Source organism: Coturnix japonica, chromosome 6, assembly GCF_054131305.1.
Source record: "Coturnix japonica strain WE chromosome 6, WE-NBRP24, whole genome shotgun sequence".
Lineage (NCBI taxonomy): Eukaryota > Metazoa > Chordata > Aves > Galliformes > Phasianidae > Coturnix > Coturnix japonica.
The window spans coordinates 22,477,429-22,496,299 of record NC_140668.1 but is presented as its reverse complement, the minus strand read 5'-3'; the positions used below and the strand labels follow the sequence as shown (position 1 = coordinate 22,496,299).

Here is an 18,871-nt window from a genome sequence, read left to right as displayed (position 1 = left end):
AGCTGGGGCTCGGCCTCTTCTCTCGTGTCATTAATGATAGGACCAGAGGGAATGGCTTCAAGCTGCGACAGGGGAGATTCAGGCTGGACACTACGAGGTATTACTGCTCAGAAAGGGTGGCCAGGCACTGGAATGGACACAGGGAGGTGGTGAAGGGAAGGGGACGAGGGCGAGGAAGGAAGGAAGGGAAGGGGAAGGTAAAGGAAGGAAAGCGAGAGGAAAGACACGAAATGAGACGTGAATTTTGGGTCCTTTTCCGGCAGCCGCCCCCCCCCAACAGGCCCCAGCCCGGCCTGAGCCACGTGACAGTGCCAGTGCCAGTGACAGGAAGTGCTTCCTGCAGGCGGCGGAGAGCACTTCCGGGCCATGGCGGCATGGCGGCCATGAGCGGGGCCGGGAGGAGCGGGCTCTGTGCTGCGAACGGGGTCGGGCCTCGGTGCGGGGGCACGTAGGGGCTGTCGGGGGAGGAGCTCGCGGCGCTGCCGGCACCCAGAGGCGGCTCCCGGGCGGCTCCACGGTCTCGCTGTGCTGCGGAGTCACCCGGCCGGCCCCAAAAGCCTGGAGGCAGAGCCTGAGCCGGCCCCGGCCCGGATCGTGTGGTGCGGCTCCGGCCGTGCTGGGCTGTGCGGCAGGAAGATGACTTGCGGAATCAAACTCTATAATCCAAAGATGGGTTCTAAAGCAGGTATGTTTATTCCAGCGTTGCGCAGCGCCGGGTGCAAGCGGGAGAGCTCCACCAAACTTGCACACCGTAAGGAGAAAAGTGTGTTACAGATATAGGTTAAGCTAATACGTAATCAATAGTCTCCTCCTCAGTTTGATTACATATTCATTACATTCCCTAGGACCCCATTCCCCGCGACCCTTGCCGTTGTTTTGGGGTGAAATTCTTCTTCTGTTTTCTTCTTGGTGTTATCTGCTGGTATCGTTCTCCCATGTCAGCATCATCTTGCCCGGGGGTATCTAATCCTTCTTCTTGTCAGAGGTCTCCGGACAATTTCTTCTTATCTTTATTGCCCTCTTCTCTGGTTTTATTTTGACTCAGTGTCTGTAATTCCCCCTATCCCTGCACTTTTAAATGTAAACTATCTGCAGTTACCCTTTGTCTTGGTTTCTGTGAAGTTCCCCTTTCCCTTTCTATAGCAAAGTGTTACCTTGCCTCCATTTCAGTCTTTGGGTCCCCAGGGAGGCTCTCCCTGGGGGTGTCCCGATTCGAAGGCAGGATTCAATCCCGCCGCAGCCCGTCCATGGCAGGCAAACGCTTCTCTCCTCTGCTCTTGGGACTCAGCAGTGCCAGGGGTTTCACAGCGCGGGTGTTGCAGTGGCTGGCAGCCTCCGTGTGTTTTTCTATTGCATACAGGATCCCATGGTGGAGCCGCGTTAGAAGCAGACGTTGGTGTCTTGTGGCAGGAGCAAGGGCAGTGGAAGCGCTGCCCAGGGCAGGGCGGTGGTGACTGCCATGAGAGCGGAGGTCTGATGCCATCTGCGAGGGATGGGATTTGCATCCGGTGGCTTTTCCGTTGCAGAATGTCCAGCAGCAGAGCGTGAGTGGCCGTGAAATGAAGCTGGGCCCCAGGAGAGCCGCCTGGAGCTGCGTCACGAGCTTCGTGCGTGGCCAGCGCAAGGTAGGTGTGCCTTACTGTAAGCGTGCGCTGAAGCAGTGTTGGTTAAGCACGGCTCACTCCTCTGTCTGCAACAGATGGGCTTTCTGCGCGCTTTATTGCTGTGGCCGTAGAATTCCCTCTTTCTTACCATCTGATCTGTGAAGGCTTTAGTGTGGGAAGGTTTTGAGGAATGAGGGAGTAGAAATTGCTTTAGTCACGAGTCATCTGGAAAGGTTTCACAGAAACGGTGACATTTGCAGAAGGAACGTATTGGCATTGGCAGTTGTGCCAAATACTCACTGGGATGGAGAGGAGGGAGTACCTGCAGAAGACCGTTCTCTTCTGGTTTTGAGGAAGCCGGGCAGAGCTCAGATTGCAGCTTAAGCAATGTTCTTTTGTCACACTCTGTGTCCTGTGTTGCGTTCTCTCCTTTCGATTCCAGTTCTCCTGACAGGTTAGGCTTGAATTCAGCATAATATCTGCTTCTCCCTGGGTTCAGGTTCTTTGGGTCTCCTGCCTGCTTTTCTCCCTTTTCTTAATGGAGAGTGGAGTTTCTACCACAGAGCAAAGTTTCGTGATTGACAGAAACAAATATGGAACATATTAGATGAACACAGCTCTGCATTTTTTTCTTCCTCCGAACAGCAAGGGACTCCTGTGCTCTCATTAATATCATCAGTGAGTAGATGCTGCCTTCTGCTGGAGCCTAAAATGCTTTCTGCAGTTGAGTGGTTGGAAACATAGGGTTTTAACTTAAAATTGTTTGCGCAGGGTGAAGGTTGGGAATACAATTAGAATACAGTTACACAGTGCTCTATCCCCAGAACTTTCCATCATTTTTCTTAACACAGCTTACGGTTCATTTCAAAACAAACTAACAAAGATGAACTTGGGTTAGCGTAGCCTGTTTTAAATGATCCTTCTGTGTCTTTTCCAGGCTGGTAGCAGAATGGAGACTTTCCCGAGGCACTGAGGAACAGACACAAGCTTCTTTTGAAGGCTTCAATGAAATTCTGCCCCAGCAGTATCTGTGGTCTTTTGATGCTAAGGAGCTGGACGTAAAGGATTCTTTGACTATTGCCAGATCCAGGCTGCTACAGGTATGTCACGGTTTAAACTAAAAATCCACCTGCGTCCGTGACAGGGACTGTGGGCCCAGCAGGGGCCCTAGGCCAAAAGGAAAAAAAGTTAATTAGGAAAAGAAAACAGCAGCAACAATCTAAGGAGGCACACTTATTTACTAAATTACTATATCGAAATACAGGATAACACAGTATAATACAATATAATTGAAAATTGAGCTAACGAATCAAGCAAAACAGGAGAGAGAATGAGTCCCGAAACCGAGAGGCCTACTGTAAATCTAGGCGAAACGGTGAAGGCTCCCACACACTCCCCTGAACGCCAGAACTCGAAAGACGTCAGTCTAGCCTGCGACAGAGTTAATATAGTGTCCAGGTCCCGTGACCTCGTGTTGTTCTCTGGGAGATGTAGTCTTCTTCTGTAAGTTGCAGATTCAGTAAAATTATTCATGCTTTATATGATGTTATGATGTGGAATACTGATAGCAAAATTACAAAATTATTAAACCATGACAAGGTAATACTTGCATTTCAGTCAGTGTCTGAAGAGCAAAGTTCATTAAGGCTGGCGGTTCTGTTTTCAGGATGTGTGAGAGAAGCCTTATGTATCAGTTAGTATTTGGTTACTGTGTTGGTCTTCACTTTCTTCTTTGCAACCAATTTACACGTTTCTAACGTTAAGATTCTGCCAGCATAAATTTTTTGGCTAACAGTGTTTTTGTAGTCCTTGACAATGTGATTTGCGTGTGTCTAAAGAGTGAGCAACTAGAAAGCAAGGGAGAAAAGAACCAAATATCAGCGGATGGTCAAATTACTGAGTGGAGCAGGTTTTAGCTGCTCTTGGGTTCTCCAAGTTATACTCTACAGCAGAACATCGTATTTCTAGCACAGAATGGTACGGTTAGGTAAAGACAAAGTACGTTGTTAGTTTGAATGTCTAAATACAAATGTTTTCATGAGTGGTATTTCTCTTTTGTGGCCTCTCCACATTTTCTTTGTGAGCGGATGTTATTATTTGCTATGAAAGTTTGAGAGTTTAATATTAAAAACGAGTGTAGTGTGATTGCAGGTGCTTTTAAGTACAGTAGTATTTCAGTACAATAGTCTTGCTGTAGAAGCAAAGTAGTAGGTTGTAGTTTCAATGATTCCATGTGGGTGCCCAGCCCAAAGTGGGGATTCCCTTATGAAAGGAGGGGGAGGGTGAAGGAGGCCGAGGGCCCTTTTCTCGGGGCCAGCTCTCTGTGCCCTCTTGCTGGCCGGAGAGAAGGGCTGCCCGCTGGACACAGGGAGTGCCTTGTAGCTCCCGTGCCGTGCCCTGCCCTCCAGCCCCCTCCTCATCCTATGCGGAACACCACTCCCAGCAGCACAGGTGCCATTTTGGAATCTTCCCCATGTCACAGCTGTCACCTTGGTTGCTGCGGCTCCACCCGACTCACTCACCTCTGAGAGTGCTGGGCAGGTAGCAGCCATGTCCAGCACGAAGCGAGGGCGAGAGGAATGTAGTCAGGATTTAAGTGGGGAGAAGGAGCTGGGGGCCCCAGAACCGAAGAGGAGGAGGGTGCCCGCCATAACCATCAAATGGAGGAGGGGGAAAGGAGCCCGTTTCCATCATGCCTGGACCAGCCCTGTGACCACCACCCATGTGGAGCCGATGGAGGTGGATCCCCCTCCGGAGGAACCGATGGAGGTGGATCCCCCTCCGGAGGAACCGATGGAGGTGGATCCCCCTCCAGAGGAGCCCATGGATGTGGATCCGCCCGCGGCATAGCTGGCCTGGCACCACACCACCGTGCCAGGCCCCGCGTTGGCATGGTCACAGCTTCACCATCGCTGGTCCAGGCACTCGGCTCCTTTCCTGCTGCGCGGCCCCTGCCCCCAGCATGAGCTGGGTGGCATTATTTAACATCTTCTTCTCCTCCACCTTGTTGCTCCTCCGGTTCTGTGGGCCCCCAGTTCCTTCTTCCCCCTGTTGTAGTTAGGTGTTTGCTCTGTTCTTTGTTTTGATGGTTGTGTTAGGTTAGTGTTAGTGTTCAGTTTAGTTTTAGCGTTAGGGATAGGTTCCTGTTTGTTCTTTAGAGTTAGGCATAGGTTCCTGTTTGTTCTTTAGAGTTAGGCATAGGTTCCTGTTTGTTCTTTAGAGTTAGGCATAGGTTTCTGTTGTTATTTTAGAGTTAGGCGTAGGTTAGTGTTCGTACTTACAGTCAGGCATTGGCTGCTACACTCAAGTAAAAGTAACCGCTGCTCCTGGGTAAGCACACAGTGTTGCCATCAGGGCTCAAGCTCAGGCAGCCAGCTGACCGGGGCAGAATTTGTGTTAGACCCTGCTCAGTGACAACACCCAGAACAAAGTAGCAAGGATGCGAAGTGCAGGAGACTACTTGCGCTTATCACATTCTGTCTGCTGTAACAGCATTACTCAAAGATTTCTAATCAGGCCAAGATCTTTGTGATGCAGCAGTTTGTTCATTACTGCCATCATGGGCGCACAACCCTACTGGCGAGGAATGGAAGGCCCTATATGCTGGCCCGACCCTACCCGCAGGGAGGTGTGCTCCCTCCCCTGGGCACGGGTCAGGGACATTGCTGGGAGACTTCCCAGTCTGATCTGCCCTTCTGTCTACTATCCCCTGCTGCTAGTTCAGGCTGGCAGTGAAGAAGTTAGTAAAAAAAGCCTGAAGGCTATCAAAGATGATTTCAGGGGACTGGGGCGGGTAATCGAAGGAACAGGTGTGCAGGTGGTTATTGCATCTGTACCTTCAGTGGCAGGGAGGGATACTGAGTTGGACCTAAAAACCCACCTCTTAAACAAATGGTTAAAGAGTCGGTGCAGACATAGGAGTCTTGGTGTTTTTCACCATGGGGCAATTTATTTGGCTCCTGGCATGACAGCTACAGACGGAAGCGGCCTGTCTCAAAGGGGTAAGAGGGTTCTAGCTGAGGAACTGTCAGGACCCCACCAAAAACCTGCACCCTGACTTGTAAAATGGTTACACAGATATAGGTACACCTCATACATAGTCAATGATGTAAGGAAGGACACTGGACACACCTTCGTTGGCTCCACAGCCGCAGTCCAACACGGCGCCCAGGCCCGTCGATCCATTCCTTTGCTTGCTGCCAGTTCCCACAGGGAGTCCTCATTCAGACACCTGAAACAACAACGCACACAAACACATCAGGCAAACAACAGACACGCACACAAACACAAAACGCCCTCCTCGGATCCCGCCACTCACCCTTCCTTTGCCAACTTCTCTCGCTCACCTTCAGGGCAGTGCCAGCCCCTTCAACCCGATCACAGAATCACAGAATGACCCGGGTTGGAAGGGACCTCAAGGATCATGAAGCACCAACCCCCCGCCTGGCTGCGGGGCTGTGGCAGCCGGTGTGGCTGGGTGCAGCACGTGGGCATGTGGGAGGGCCTGCAGCAGGGATGTGGGGTGTAATCAGAGTGACTGGAATTCCAATTCAGTCAGAGGTCTTAATTGTAGGTAAGGGTTGAATCCGCCAAGGTGCCGCACAAGGAGAGGCGCTGGGTGCGACTATGGAAAGCAGAGCTTGTGTGTCCCAGGAGGCAGGCGTAGTCAGGTCCCCTTTGGAGCCTGCCGTTGTTGGTGCTCAGCTCAGGAGCCCCATCAGGAGCTGCTGCGTGCCGCGTCTGTGTCACGGACTTATCTAGATCAATATGATTGACTGATCAATCTATGATCTCCAGATGATGTTATGATGTGAAATACCAATAGAAAAAAATACAAAACCACAACAGTATGGCAGCCCAAAAAGATTCCCTTGTGGAAGAAGGGGGAGGGTGAAGGAAGGTGAAGGAGGGTGAAGGAGGGTGAAGGAGGCCGAGGGCCCTTTACTTGGGGCCGGCTCGTCTGTGCCCTCTTGCTGGCCAGAGAGAAGGGCTGCCCGCTGGGCACAGGGAGCACCTTGTAGCTCCCGTACCATGCCCTGCCCTCCAGCCCCCTCCTCATCCTATGTGGAACTCCAGTGCCAGCAGTGCGGCCGCCATTTTAGAACCCTCTCCATGTCACCATGGTCACCGTTGCCGCATGCCTCTGACAGTTGTGGCAGTTAACAGCCATGCCAGCTGCGAAGAGGGCCAGGGTAGAAGTTTCTGGTGGGAGGATGGAGCTGGGGGCCCTAGGAGTCAGAAGGAGGAGGGGGCCCGCCATGACCATCAGGCAGAGGAGGGGTAAGAGAGCCATTTTCCATCATGCCTGGACCAGCCCTGTGACCACCACCCATGTGGAGCCGATGGAGGTGGATCCCCCTCCGGAGGAACCGATGGAGGTGGATCCCCCTCCGGAGGAACCGATGGAGGTGGATCCCCCTCCAGAGGAGCCCATGGACGTGGATCCGCCCGCGGCATAGCTGGCCTGGCACCACACCACCGTGCCAGGCCCCGCGTTGGCATGGTCACAGCTTCACCATCACTGGTCCAGGCACTCGGCTCCTTTCCTGCTGCGCGGCCCCTGCCCCCAGCGTTAGCTGGGTGGCATTATTTAACATCTTCTACTCCTCCACCTTGTTGCTCCTCTGGTTCTGTGGGCCCCCAGTTCCATCTTCCCCCTGTTAGGTTAGGTGTTTGTTCTTTGTTTTGATAGTAGTGTTAGGTTAGTGTTAGTGTTCAGTTTAGTTTTAGTGTTAGGTATAGGTTCCTTTTCGTTCTTTAGAGTTAGGTATAGGTTCCTGTTTGTTGTTTAGGGTTAGGTATAGGTTTTTGTTGTTATTTTAGAGTTACGTATAGGTTTCTGTTGTTATTTTAGAGTTAGGCATAGGTTAGTGTTCGTACTTACAGTCAGGCATTGGCTGTTACACTCAAGTAAAAGTAACCGCTGCTCCTTGGGTAAGCATGCAGCTGGTTGCTCACCCCGAGCAATGAGTGCGACTGCCCTGACAGTTTGATGACATCTGCGATGAACTGAATTTCCCTCTTGGGACTTTTCCTTTGCAGAACATGGAGGAGTAGAGCATGAGTGGCTGAGAAATGGAGCTGGGACTCAGGAGAGCAACACATGTCTGTGTCCTAGAGCTCCCAAAGTGTGGCCATTGCAAGGTAGGCGTGCCTTACCGTAAGCGTTGTTCAAGCACAGCTCCTGGCACTGTCTGCAACAGATCCGCTCTCTGCGTGCTTTCTTTCAGACGCTGGTGTTGTGCAGCACAGCCACGGCACGGCCCTCAGTGCGTACGCGAGGAGCGTGAAAAGGTAGGTGGTGAATTTTCATCTTGCTAACGCTAGGATTAGGAATGGTGAGCATTCCTAAAAGAGTGGCCACAAAGGTGTGATCTGCCTCGGGGAGAAGTTGATTCTCGCCTCTTCAGCTTTTCCCTTCTTTTCTGTCCACCTGTCCTTTCCAGCTCCTCCTCCCCTCAGCTGCAAGTGGGGCAGTGCTCGAGTGTGAGGACTCTTCCTTGGCATGCGGTAACAGACAATGCAGATGTGACTTTTGTGTCCTTCCTTGTTCTTGGGTCCGTAGCCCAGGGATATCTTGCGAGCAGCTCTCTAAGTCAGACTGTGCTGGCAGCGTGCGTGAGTGAAATAGTGCCTCTTTTTTCCCTCTTGCAGCAAGCTTGCCGAGGCAAGGCAAGCGCTACTCAGCTGAGGAAGAAAGCCGAGAAGGAAAGCAGAAAGCAACGATGAGGGCTTGAGCAAGAAGCTACAAAGGACAGCAGAACCACCTGCAACGCTTCCTCGGAGGTGGCACCAAGAGCTGCTGACTCAACAGTCCAGTTTACTGGCACAGCCGTGCTTTCCCTGTCATGGACGGTGGAGATGATGGAAGTGAACTGGACAGGAAGGACTTGTGCTGCGTTAGAAGCAATGAGGGCTTCACATAGGCAGGACTTGGTGTATGGCAAGAGCTGGAGACGCTGCGTTCCTTCAGGGTGTGTCTCTTGAGGTCCAGGCCTGGTGTAGGGTTAGGTTGAAATAGGGCTGGCTGGGACTGGAGAGGGAGGAGGTGACGTAGCCCCGGGGTTTGGCTTCTCCTTGGGTCTGACTGGAGGCTGAGTGACTGATTGCTAAGCGGCAATCCTGGGCACTGGGGTTTCATTTTGGGGTGTGGGCGGGGCAATAAATAGAAGCCAAATCTTCTTGTACGCAATAAAATTGAAGCGAACTTTCTAAACCTGGTGCTGCCTCTTTCAGTAGCTGGTCAGAACGTCCCTCGCTCGGGCTGGCAATCGCAGGGCGATGAAGCGGTCGGCTTCACGTCTCTCCCTTGACATGGTGCAGTGCAGGTTTTCCGCCGTTTCCTTGTTGGTCTTCCCAACCTGTGGCCTTTCAGCCAACCCGTAAGTGCTGGTGACAGGCTGTGAGCATTTCCTTGCTCTCTGAGGACTGACAGAAAGAAACCAGAGGAGGGGAAGCAGCCCGGCAGGAAGAAGGGTGTCCTGTGCTCAGCCCCTTGAGTTGGCCTCTCTTCCCTGAAGGCTCTTTCAGCTTCTGATGGATGCACCGTGTGTTGCTGTTTGCCCTGGGAAGCCCAGCTGCACGCTGGCAGCCGTGGCCTGTGCATCAGCCTCCCCTTGAGGCCCAAGGAGTTGTTTGTTTTTATGTATTCACTATTGGTGTGGCATTTTGTTGTTTTGTTCTGCTTTGAGATCAAGGGGTAATTTAACACCGTTGGAAGTCATTGGGGTTCAGGAGTAGCACATGTAGAATTTTGATCATGCAGCAAGTTGTGATTTCTACTGTGTTAAAGAACTGGCACACACATATACGCCTGCAGCCGGAGCTTGATTGACTCTCGTCAATACGGCCTTCCAAAGCCCGGCCCTGGGGAGTTGTCCAAAAATTTTCCAACCTTTTGTATTACCTAAGTTTATTTTAAACAGACAAGGAGGAGTAATCTCTTAAAGGCTTTTTTAAAGGCATTGGACTAGGTTTTGATTATCACGTCTCAGGAAGCTTCTGCATTCCACCTAGTGCTAATGTGATACATCAAGAGCAGATGACACAAGAGATTCAGGCCTTGCTGCCAGTCTTTTACGAATCAGAACTTTGTTTCATGTTGCCAGATATTGTGGTTTCCTTTTCAGGGGATTCCTTTGCTGTATAATAAGAAGGCCGAGGGCATCCTGGCCTGCATGGGAAACAGTGTTGCCAGCAGGAGCAGAGAGGTGATTGTCCCCCTGTTCTCAGCACTGATGAGGCCGCAGCTCGAGTGCTGTGTTCAGTTTTGGGCCCCTCAGTGCAAGAAAGACATCGAGGCCCTGGAACGCGTTCAGAGGAGGGCAACAAAGCTGGTGAGGGGTCTGGAGCACAGGCCGTATGAGGAGCGGCTGAGGGAGCTGGGATTGTTCAGCCTGGAGAAGAGGAGGCTCAGGGGAGACCTCATTGCTCTCTCTAACTTCCTGAAGGGAGGCTGTAGTGAGCTGGGGCTCGGCCTCTTCTCTCGTGTCATTAATGATAGGACCAGAGGGAATGGCTTCAAGCTGCGACAGGGGAGATTCAGGCTGGACACTACGAGGTATTACTGCTCAGAAAGGGTGGCCAGGCACTGGAATGGACACAGGGAGGTGGTGAAGGGAAGGGGACGAGGGCGAGGAAGGAAGGAAGGGAAGGGGAAGGTAAAGGAAGGAAAGCGAGAGGAAAGACACGAAATGAGACGTGAATTTTGGGTCCTTTTCCGGCAGCCGCCCCCCCCCAACAGGCCCCAGCCCGGCCTGAGCCACGTGACAGTGCCAGTGCCAGTGACAGGAAGTGCTTCCTGCAGGCGGCGGAGAGCACTTCCGGGCCATGGCGGCATGGCGGCCATGAGCGGGGCCGGGAGGAGCGGGCTCTGTGCTGCGAACGGGGTCGGGCCTCGGGGCGGGGGCACGGAGGGGCTGTCGGGGGAGGAGCTCGCGGCGCTGCCGGCACCCAGAGGCGGCTCCCGGGCGGCTCCACGGTCTCGCTGTGCTGCGGAGTCACCCGGCCGGCCCCAAAAGCCTGGAGGCAGAGCCTGAGCCGGCCCCGGCCCGGATCGTGTGGTGCGGCTCCGGCCGTGCTGGGCTGTGCGGCAGGAAGATGACTTGCGGAATCAAACTCTATAACCCAAAGATGGGTTCTAAAGCAGGTATGTTTATTCCAGCGTTGCGCAGCGCCGGGTGCAAGCGGGAGAGCTCCACCAAACTTGCACACCGTAAGGAGAAAAGTGTGTTACAGATATAGGTTAAGCTAATACGTAATCAATAGTCTCCTCCTCAGTTTGATTACATATTCATTACATTCCCTAGGACCCCGTTCCCCGCGACCCTTGCCGTTGTTTTGGGGTGAAATTCTTCTTCTGTTTTCTTCTTGGTGTTATCTGCTGGTATCGTTCTCCCATGTCAGCATCATCTTGCCCGGGGGTATCTAATCCTTCTTCTTGTCAGAGGTCTCCGGACAATTTCTTCTTATCTTTATTGCCCTCTTCTCTGGTTTTATTTTGACTCAGTGTCTGTAATTCCCCCTATCCCTGCACTTTTAAATGTAAACTATCTGCAGTTACCCTTTGTCTTGGTTTCTGTGAAGTTCCCCTTTCCCTTTCTATAGCAAAGTGTTACCTTGCCTCCATTTCAGTCTTTGGGTCCCCAGGGAGGCTCTCCCTGGGGGTGTCCCGATTCGAAGGCAGGATTCAATCCCGCCGCAGCCCGTCCATGGCAGGCAAACGCTTCTCTCCTCTGCTCTTGGGACTCAGCAGTGCCAGGGGTTTCACAGTGCGGGTGTTGCAGTGGCTGGCAGCCTCCGTGTGTTTTTCTATTGCATACAGGATCCCATGGTGGAGCCGCGTTAGAAGCAGACGTTGGTGTCTTGTGGCAGGAGCAAGGGCAGTGGAAGCGCTGCCCAGGGCAGGGCGGTGGTGACTGCCATGAGAGCGGAGGTCTGATGCCATCTGCGAGGGATGGGATTTGCATCCGGTGGCTTTTCCGTTGCAGAATGTCCAGCAGCAGAGCGTGAGTGGCCGTGAAATGAAGCTGGGCCCCAGGAGAGCCGCCTGGAGCTGCGTCACGAGCTTCGTGCGTGGCCAGCGCAAGGTAGGTGTGCCTTACTGTAAGCGTGCGCTGAAGCAGTGTTGGTTAAGCACGGCTCACTCCTCTGTCTGCAACAGATGGGCTTTCTGCGCGCTTTATTGCTGTGGCCGTAGAATTCCCTCTTTCTTACCATCTGATCTGTGAAGGCTTTAGTGTGGGAAGGTTTTGAGGAATGAGGGAGTAGAAATTGCTTTAGTCACGAGTCATCTGGAAAGGTTTCACAGAAACGGTGACATTTGCAGAAGGAACGTATTGGCATTGGCAGTTGTGCCAAATACTCACTGGGATGGAGAGGAGGGAGTACCTGCAGAAGACCGTTCTCTTCTGCTTTTGAGGAAGCCGGGCAGAGCTCAGATTGCAGCTTAAGCAATGTTCTTTTGTCACACTCTGTGTCCTGTGTTGCGTTCTCTCCTTTCGATTCCAGTTCTCCTGACAGGTTAGGCTTGAATTCAGCATAATATCTGCTTCTCCCTGGGTTCAGGTTCTTTGGGTCTCCTGCCTGCTTTTCTCCCTTTTCTTAATGGAGAGTGGAGTTTCTACCACAGAGCAAAGTTTCGTGATTGACAGAAACAAATATGGAACATATTAGATGAACACAGCTCTGCATTTTTTTCTTCCTCCGAACAGCAAGGGACTCCTGTGCTCTCATTAATATCATCAGTGAGTAGATGCTGCCTTCTGCTGGAGCCTAAAATGCTTTCTGCAGTTGAGTGGTTGGAAACATAGGGTTTTAACTTAAAATTGTTTGCGCAGGGTGAAGGTTGGGAATACAATTAGAATACAGTTACACAGTGCTCTATCCCCAGAACTTTCCATCATTTTTCTTAACACAGCTTACGGTTCATTTCAAAACAAACTAACAAAGATGAACTTGGGTTAGCGTAGCCTGTTTTAAATGATCCTTCTGTGTCTTTTCCAGGCTGGTAGCAGAATGGAGACTTTCCCGAGGCACTGAGGAACAGACACAAGCTTCTTTTGAAGGCTTCAATGAAATTCTGCCCCAGCAGTATCTGTGGTCTTTTGATGCTAAGGAGCTGGACGTAAAGGATTCTTTGACTATTGCCAGATCCAGGCTGCTACAGGTATGTCACGGTTTAAACTAAAAATCCACCTGCGTCCGTGACAGGGACTGTGGGCCCAGCAGGGGCCCTAGGCCAAAAGGAAAAAAAATTAATTAGGAAAAGAAAACAGCAGCAACAATCTAAGGAGGCACACTTATTTACTAAATTACTATATCGAAATACAGGATAACACAGTATAATACAATATAATTGAAAATTGAGCTAACGAATCAAGCAAAATAGGAGAGAGAATGAGTCCCGAAACCGAGAGGCCTACAGTAAATCTAGGCGAAACGGTGAAGGCTCCCACACACTCCCCTGAACGCCAGAACTCGAAAGACGTCAGTCTAGCCTGCGACAGAGTTAATATAGTGTCCAGGTCCCGTGACCTCGTGTTGTTCTCTGGGAGATGTAGTCTTCTTCTGTAAGTTGCAGATTCAGTAAAATTATTCATGCTTTATATGATGTTATGATGTGGAATACTGATAGCAAAATTACAAAATTATTAAACCATGACAAGGTAATACTTGCACTTCAGTCAGTGTCTGAAGAGCAAAGTTCATTAAGGCTGGCGGTTCTGTTTTCAGGATGTGTGAGAGAAGCCTTATGTATCAGTTAGTATTTGGTTACTGTGTTGGTCTTCACTTTCTTCTTTGCAACCAATTTACACGTTTCTAACGTTAAGATTCTGCCAGCATAAATTTTTTGGCTAACAGTGTTTTTGTAGTCCTTGACAATGTGATTTGCGTGTGTCTGAAGACTGAGCAACTAGAAAGCAAGGGAGAAAAGAACCAAATATCAGCGGATGGTCAAATTACTGAGTGGAGCAGGTTTTAGCTGCTCTTGGGTTCTCCAAGTTATACTCTACAGCAGAACATCGTATTTCTAGCACAGAATGGTACGGTTAGGTAAAGACAAAGTACGTTGTTAGTTTGAATGTCTAAATACAAATGTTTTCATGAGTGGTATTTCTCTTTTGTGGCCTCTCCACATTTTCTTTGTGAGCGGATGTTATTATTTGCTATGAAAGTTTGAGAGTTTAATATTAAAAACGAGTGTAGTGTGATTGCAGGTGCTTTTAAGTACAGTAGTATTTCAGTACAATAGTCTTGCTGTAGAAGCAAAGTAGTAGGTTGTAGTTTCAATGATTCCATGTGGGTGCCCAGCCCAAAGTGGGGATTCCCTTATGAAAGGAGGGGGAGGGTGAAGGAGGCCGAGGGCCCTTTTCTCGGGGCCAGCTCTCTGTGCCCTCTTGCTGGCCGGAGAGAAGGGCTGCCCGCTGGACACAGGGAGTGCCTTGTAGCTCCCGTGCCGTGCCCTGCCCTCCAGCCCCCTCCTCATCCTATGCGGAACACCACTCCCAGCAGCACAGGTGCCATTTTGGAATCTTCCCCATGTCACAGCTGTCACCTTGGTTGCTGCGGCTCCACCCGACTCACTCACTTCTGAGAGTGCTGGGCAGTTAGCAGCCATGTCCAGCACGAAGCGAGGGCGAGAGGAATGTAGTGAGGATTTAAGTGGGGAGAAGGAGCTGGGGGCCCCAGAACCGAAGAGGAGGAGGGTGCCCGCCATAACCATCAAATGGAGGAGGGGGAAAGGAGCCCGTTTCCATCATGCCTGGACCAGCCCTGTGACCACCACCCATGTGGAGCCGATGGAGGTGGATCCCCCTCCGGAGGAACCGATGGAGGTGGATCCCCCTCCAGAGGAGCCCATGGATGTGGATCCGCCCGCAGCATAGCTGGCCTGGCACCACACCACCGTGCCAGGCCCCGCGTTGGCATGGTCACAGCTTCACCATCGCTCATCCAGGCACTCGGCTCCTTTCCTGCTGCGCGGCCCCTGCCCCCAGCATGAGCTGGGTGGCATTATTTAACATCTTCTTCTCCTCCACCTCGTTGCTCCTCCGGTTCTGTGGGCCCCCAGTTCCTTCTTCCCCCTGTTGTAGTTAGGTGTTTGTTCTTTGTTTTGATGGTTGTGTTAGGTTAGTGTTAGTGTTCAGTTTAGTTTTAGCGTTAGGGATAGGTTCCTGTTTGTTCTTTAGAGTTAGGCATAGGTTCCTGTTTGTTCTTTAGAGTTAGGCATAGGTTTCTGTTGTTATTTTAGAGTTAGGCGTAGGTTAGTGTTCGTACTTACAGTCAGGCATTGGCTGCTACACTCAAGTAAAAGTAACCGCTGCTCCTGGGTAAGCACACAGTGTTGCCATCAGGGCTCAAGCTCAGGCAGCCAGCTGACCAGGGCAGAATTTGTGTTAGACGCTGCTCAGTGGCAACACCCAGAACAAAGTAGCAAGGATGCGAAGTGCAGGAGACTACTTGCGCTTATCACATTCTGTCTGCTGTAACAGCATTACTCAAAGATTTCTAATCAGGCCAAGATCTTTGTGATGCAGCAGTTTGTTCATTACTGCCATCATGGGCGCACAACCCTACTGGCGAGGAATGGAAGGCCCTATATGCTGGCCCGACCCTACCCGCAGGGAGGTGTGCTCCCTCCCCTGGGCACGGGTCAGGGACATTGCTGGGAGACTTCCCAGTCTGATCTGCCCTTCTGTCTACTATCCCCTGCTGCTAGTTCAGGCTGGCAGTGAAGAAGTTAGTAAAAAAAGCCTGAAGGCTATCAAAGATGATTTCAGGGGACTGGGGCGGGTAATCGAAGGAACAGGTGTGCAGGTGGTTATTGCATCTGTACCTTCAGTGGCAGGGAGGGATACTGAGTTGGACCTAAAAACCCACCTCTTAAACAAATGGTTAAAGAGTCGGTGCAGACATAGGAGTCTTGGTGTTTTTCACCATGGGGCAATTTATTTGGCTCCTGGCATGACAGCTACAGACGGAAGCGGCTTGTCTCAAAGGGGTAAGAGGGTTCTAGCTGAGGAACTGTCAGGACCCCACCAAAAACCTGCACCCTGACTTGTAAAATGGTTACACAGATATAGGTACACCTCATACATAGTCAATGATGTAAGGAAGGACACTGGACACACCTTCGTTGGCTCCACAGCCGCAGTCCAACACAGCGCCCAGGCCCGTCGATCCATTCCTTTGCTTGCTGCCAGTTCCCACAGGGAGTCCTCATTCAGACACCTGAAACAACAACGCACACAAACACATCAGGCAAACAACAGACACGCACACAAACACAAAACGCCCTCCTCGGATCCCGCCACTCACCCTTCCTTTGCCAACTTGTCTCGCTCACCTTCAGGGCAGTGCCAGCCCCTTCAACCCGATCACAGAATCACAGAATGACCCGGGTTGGAAGGGACCTCAAGGATCATGAAGCACCAACCCCCCGCCTGGCTGCGGGGCTGTGGCAGCCGGTGTGGCTGGGTGCAGCACGTGGGCATGTGGGAGGGCCTGCAGCAGGGATGTGGGGTGTAATCAGAGTGACTGGAATTCCAATTCAGTCAGAGGTCTTAATTGTAGGTAAGGGTTGAATCCGCCAAGGTGCCGCACAAGGAGAGGCGCTGGGTGCGACTATGGAAAGCAGAGCTTGTGTGTCCCAGGAGGCAGGCGTAGTCAGGTCCCCTTTGGAGCCTGCCGTTGTTGGTGCTCAGCTCAGGAGCCCCATCAGGAGCTGCTGCGTGCTGCGTCTGTGTCACGGACTTATCTAGATCAATATGATTGACTGATCAATCTATGATCTCCAGATGATGTTATGATGTGAAATACCAATAGAAAAAAATACAAAACCACAACAGTATGGCAGCCCAAAAAGATTCCCTTGTGGAAGAAGGGGGAGGGTGAAGGAAGGTGAAGGAGGGTGAAGGAGGCCGAGGGCCCTTTACTTGGGGCCGGCTCGTCTGTGCCCTCTTGCTGGCCAGAGAGAAGGGCTGCCCGCTGGGCACAGGGAGCACCTTGTAGCTCCCGTACCATGCCCTGCCCTCCAGCCCCCTCCTCATCCTATGTGGAACTCCAGTGCCAGCAGTGCGGCCGCCATTTTAGAACCCTCTCCATGTCACCATGGTCACCGTTGCCGCATGCCTCTGACAGTTGTGGCAGTTAACAGCCATGCCAGCTGCGAAGAGGGCCAGGGTAGAAGTTTCTGGTGGGAGGATGGAGCTGGGGGCCCTAGGAGTCAGAAGGAGGAGGGGGCCCGCCATGACCATCAGGCAGAGGAGGGGTAAGAGAGCCATTTTCCATCATGCCTGGACCAGCCCTGTGACCACCACCCATGTGGAGCCGATGGAGGTGGATCCCCCTCCGGAGGAACCGATGGAGGTGGATCCCCCTCCGGAGGAACCGATGGAGGTGGATCCCCCTCCGGAGGAACCGATGGAGGTGGATCCCCCTCCAGAGGAGCCCATGGACGTGGATCCGCCCGCGGCATAGCTGGCCTGGCACCACACCACCGTGCCAGGCCCCGCGTTGGCATGGTCACAGCTTCACCATCACTGGTCCAGGCACTCGGCTCCTTTCCTGCTGCGCGGCCCCTGCCCCCAGCGTTAGCTGGGTGGCATTATTTAACATCTTCTACTCCTCCACCTTGTTGCTCCTCTGGTTCTGTGGGCCCCCAGTTCCATCTTCCCCCTGTTAGGTTAGGTGTTTGTTCTTTGTTTTGATAGTAGTGTTAGGTTAGTGTTAGTGTTCAGTTTAGTTTTAGTGTTAGGTATAGGTTCCTTTTCGTTCTTTAGAGTTAGGTATAGGTTCCTGTTTGTTGTTTAGGGTTAGGTATAGGTTTTTGTTGTTATTTTAGAGTTACGTATAGGTTTCTGTTGTTATTTTAGAGTTAGGCATAGGTTAGTGTTCGTACTTACAGTCAGGCATTGGCTGTTACACTCAAGTAAAAGTAACCGCTGCTCCTTGGGTAAGCATGCAGCTGGTTGCTCACCCCGAGCAACGAGTGCGACTGCCCTGACAGTTTGATGACATCTGCGATGAACTGAATTTCCCTCTTGGGACTTTTCCTTTGCAGAACATGGAGGAGTAGAGCATGAGTGGCTGAGAAATGGAGCTGGGACTCAGGAGAGCAACACATGTCTGTGTCCTAGAGCTCCCAAAGTGTGGCCATTGCAAGGTAGGCGTGCCTTACCGTAAGCGTTGTTCAAGCACAGCTCCTGGCACTGTCTGCAACAGATCCGCTCTCTGCGTGCTTTCTTTCAGACGCTGGTGTTGTGCAGCACAGCCACGGCACGGCCCTCAGTGCGTACGCAAGGAGCGTGAAAAGGTAGGTGGTGAATTTTCATCTTGCTAACGCTAGGATTAGGAATGGTGAGCATTCCTAAAAGAGTGGCCACAAAGGTGTGATCTGCCTCGGGGAGAAGTTGATTCTCGCCTCTTCAGCTTTTCCCTTCTTTTCTGTCCACCTGTCCTTTCCAGCTCCTCCTCCCCTCAGCTGCAAGTGGGGCAGTGCTCGAGTGTGAGGACTCTTCCTTGGCATGCGGTAACAGACAATGCAGATGTGACTTTTGTGTCCTTCCTTGTTCTTGGGTCCGTAGCCCAGGGATATCTTGCGAGCAGCTCTCTAAGTCAGACTGTGCTGGCAGCGTGCGTGAGTGAAATAGTGCCTCTTTTTTCCCTCTTGCAGCAAGCTTGCCGAGGCAAGGCAAGCGCTACTCAGCTGAGGAAGAAAGCCGAGAAGGAAAGCAGAAAGCAACGATGAGGGCTTGAGCAAGAAGCTACAAAGGACAGCAGAACCACCTGCAACGCTTCCTCGGAGGTGGCACCAAGAGCTGCTGACTCAACAGTCCAGTTTACTGGCACAGCCGTGCTTTCCCTGTCATGGACGGTGGAGATGATGGAAGTGAACTGGACAGGAAGGACTTGTGCTGCGTTAGAAGCAATGAGGGCTTCACATAGGCAGGACTTGGTGTATGGCAAGAGCTGGAGACGCTGCGTTCCTTCAGGGTGTGTCTCTTGAGGTCCAGGCCTGGTGTAGGGTTAGGTTGAAATAGGGCTGGCTGGGACTGGAGAGGGAGGAGGTGACGTAGCCCCGGGGTTTGGCTTCTCCTTGGGTCTGACTGGAGGCTGAGTGACTGATTGCTAAGCGGCAATCCTGGGCACTGGGGTTTCATTTTGGGGTGTGGGCGGGGCAATAAATAGAAGCCAAATCTTCTTGTACGCAATAAAATTGAAGCGAACTTTCTAAACCTGGTGCTGCCTCTTTCAGTAGCTGGTCA

General features: G+C 51.9%; 1 protein-coding gene and 1 long non-coding RNA gene across 6 annotated transcripts; both read left to right on the top strand.

Moving 5' to 3' along the window:
• Positions 1-345: 345 nt before the first annotated feature.
• LOC146760510 (uncharacterized) lies at positions 346-8,820 on the top strand. Of its 4 annotated transcripts, none has more exons than XR_014947429.1 (6): positions 346-685; positions 1,527-1,625; positions 2,542-2,704; positions 7,647-7,748; positions 7,835-7,898; positions 8,259-8,820. It is a non-coding gene; the product is annotated as an uncharacterized LOC146760510 (long non-coding RNA). The 4 variants fall into 4 exon arrangements; XR_014947428.1 differs by having other exon boundaries at positions 8,051-8,820; XR_014947427.1 differs by having other exon boundaries at positions 1,361-1,625.
• A 65-nt stretch (positions 8,821-8,885) lies between these two features.
• Positions 8,886-18,841, top strand: LOC146760509 (uncharacterized). 2 transcript variants are annotated; one of them, XM_085550847.1, is made up of 7 exons: positions 8,886-8,986; positions 9,734-11,692; positions 12,609-12,771; positions 17,668-17,769; positions 17,856-17,919; positions 18,072-18,182; positions 18,280-18,841. In XM_085550847.1, exon 2 carries the CDS (start codon positions 9,782-9,784, stop codon positions 10,640-10,642), a length of 861 nt encoding a protein of 286 aa, XP_085406973.1. In that variant the 5' UTR covers positions 8,886-8,986; positions 9,734-9,781; the 3' UTR covers positions 10,643-11,692; positions 12,609-12,771; positions 17,668-17,769; positions 17,856-17,919; positions 18,072-18,182; positions 18,280-18,841. The 2 variants fall into 2 exon arrangements, with proteins under 2 accessions (XP_085406973.1, XP_085406972.1); XM_085550846.1 differs by lacking the exon at positions 18,072-18,182.
• The last annotated feature ends 30 nt before the right edge of the window (positions 18,842-18,871 follow it).

Coding starts and splice junctions, on each gene's coding strand:
- LOC146760509 (XM_085550846.1), top strand. CDS start 9,782: ATGGGAAACAGTGTTGCCAGCAGGAGCAGAGAGGTGATTGTCCCCCTG.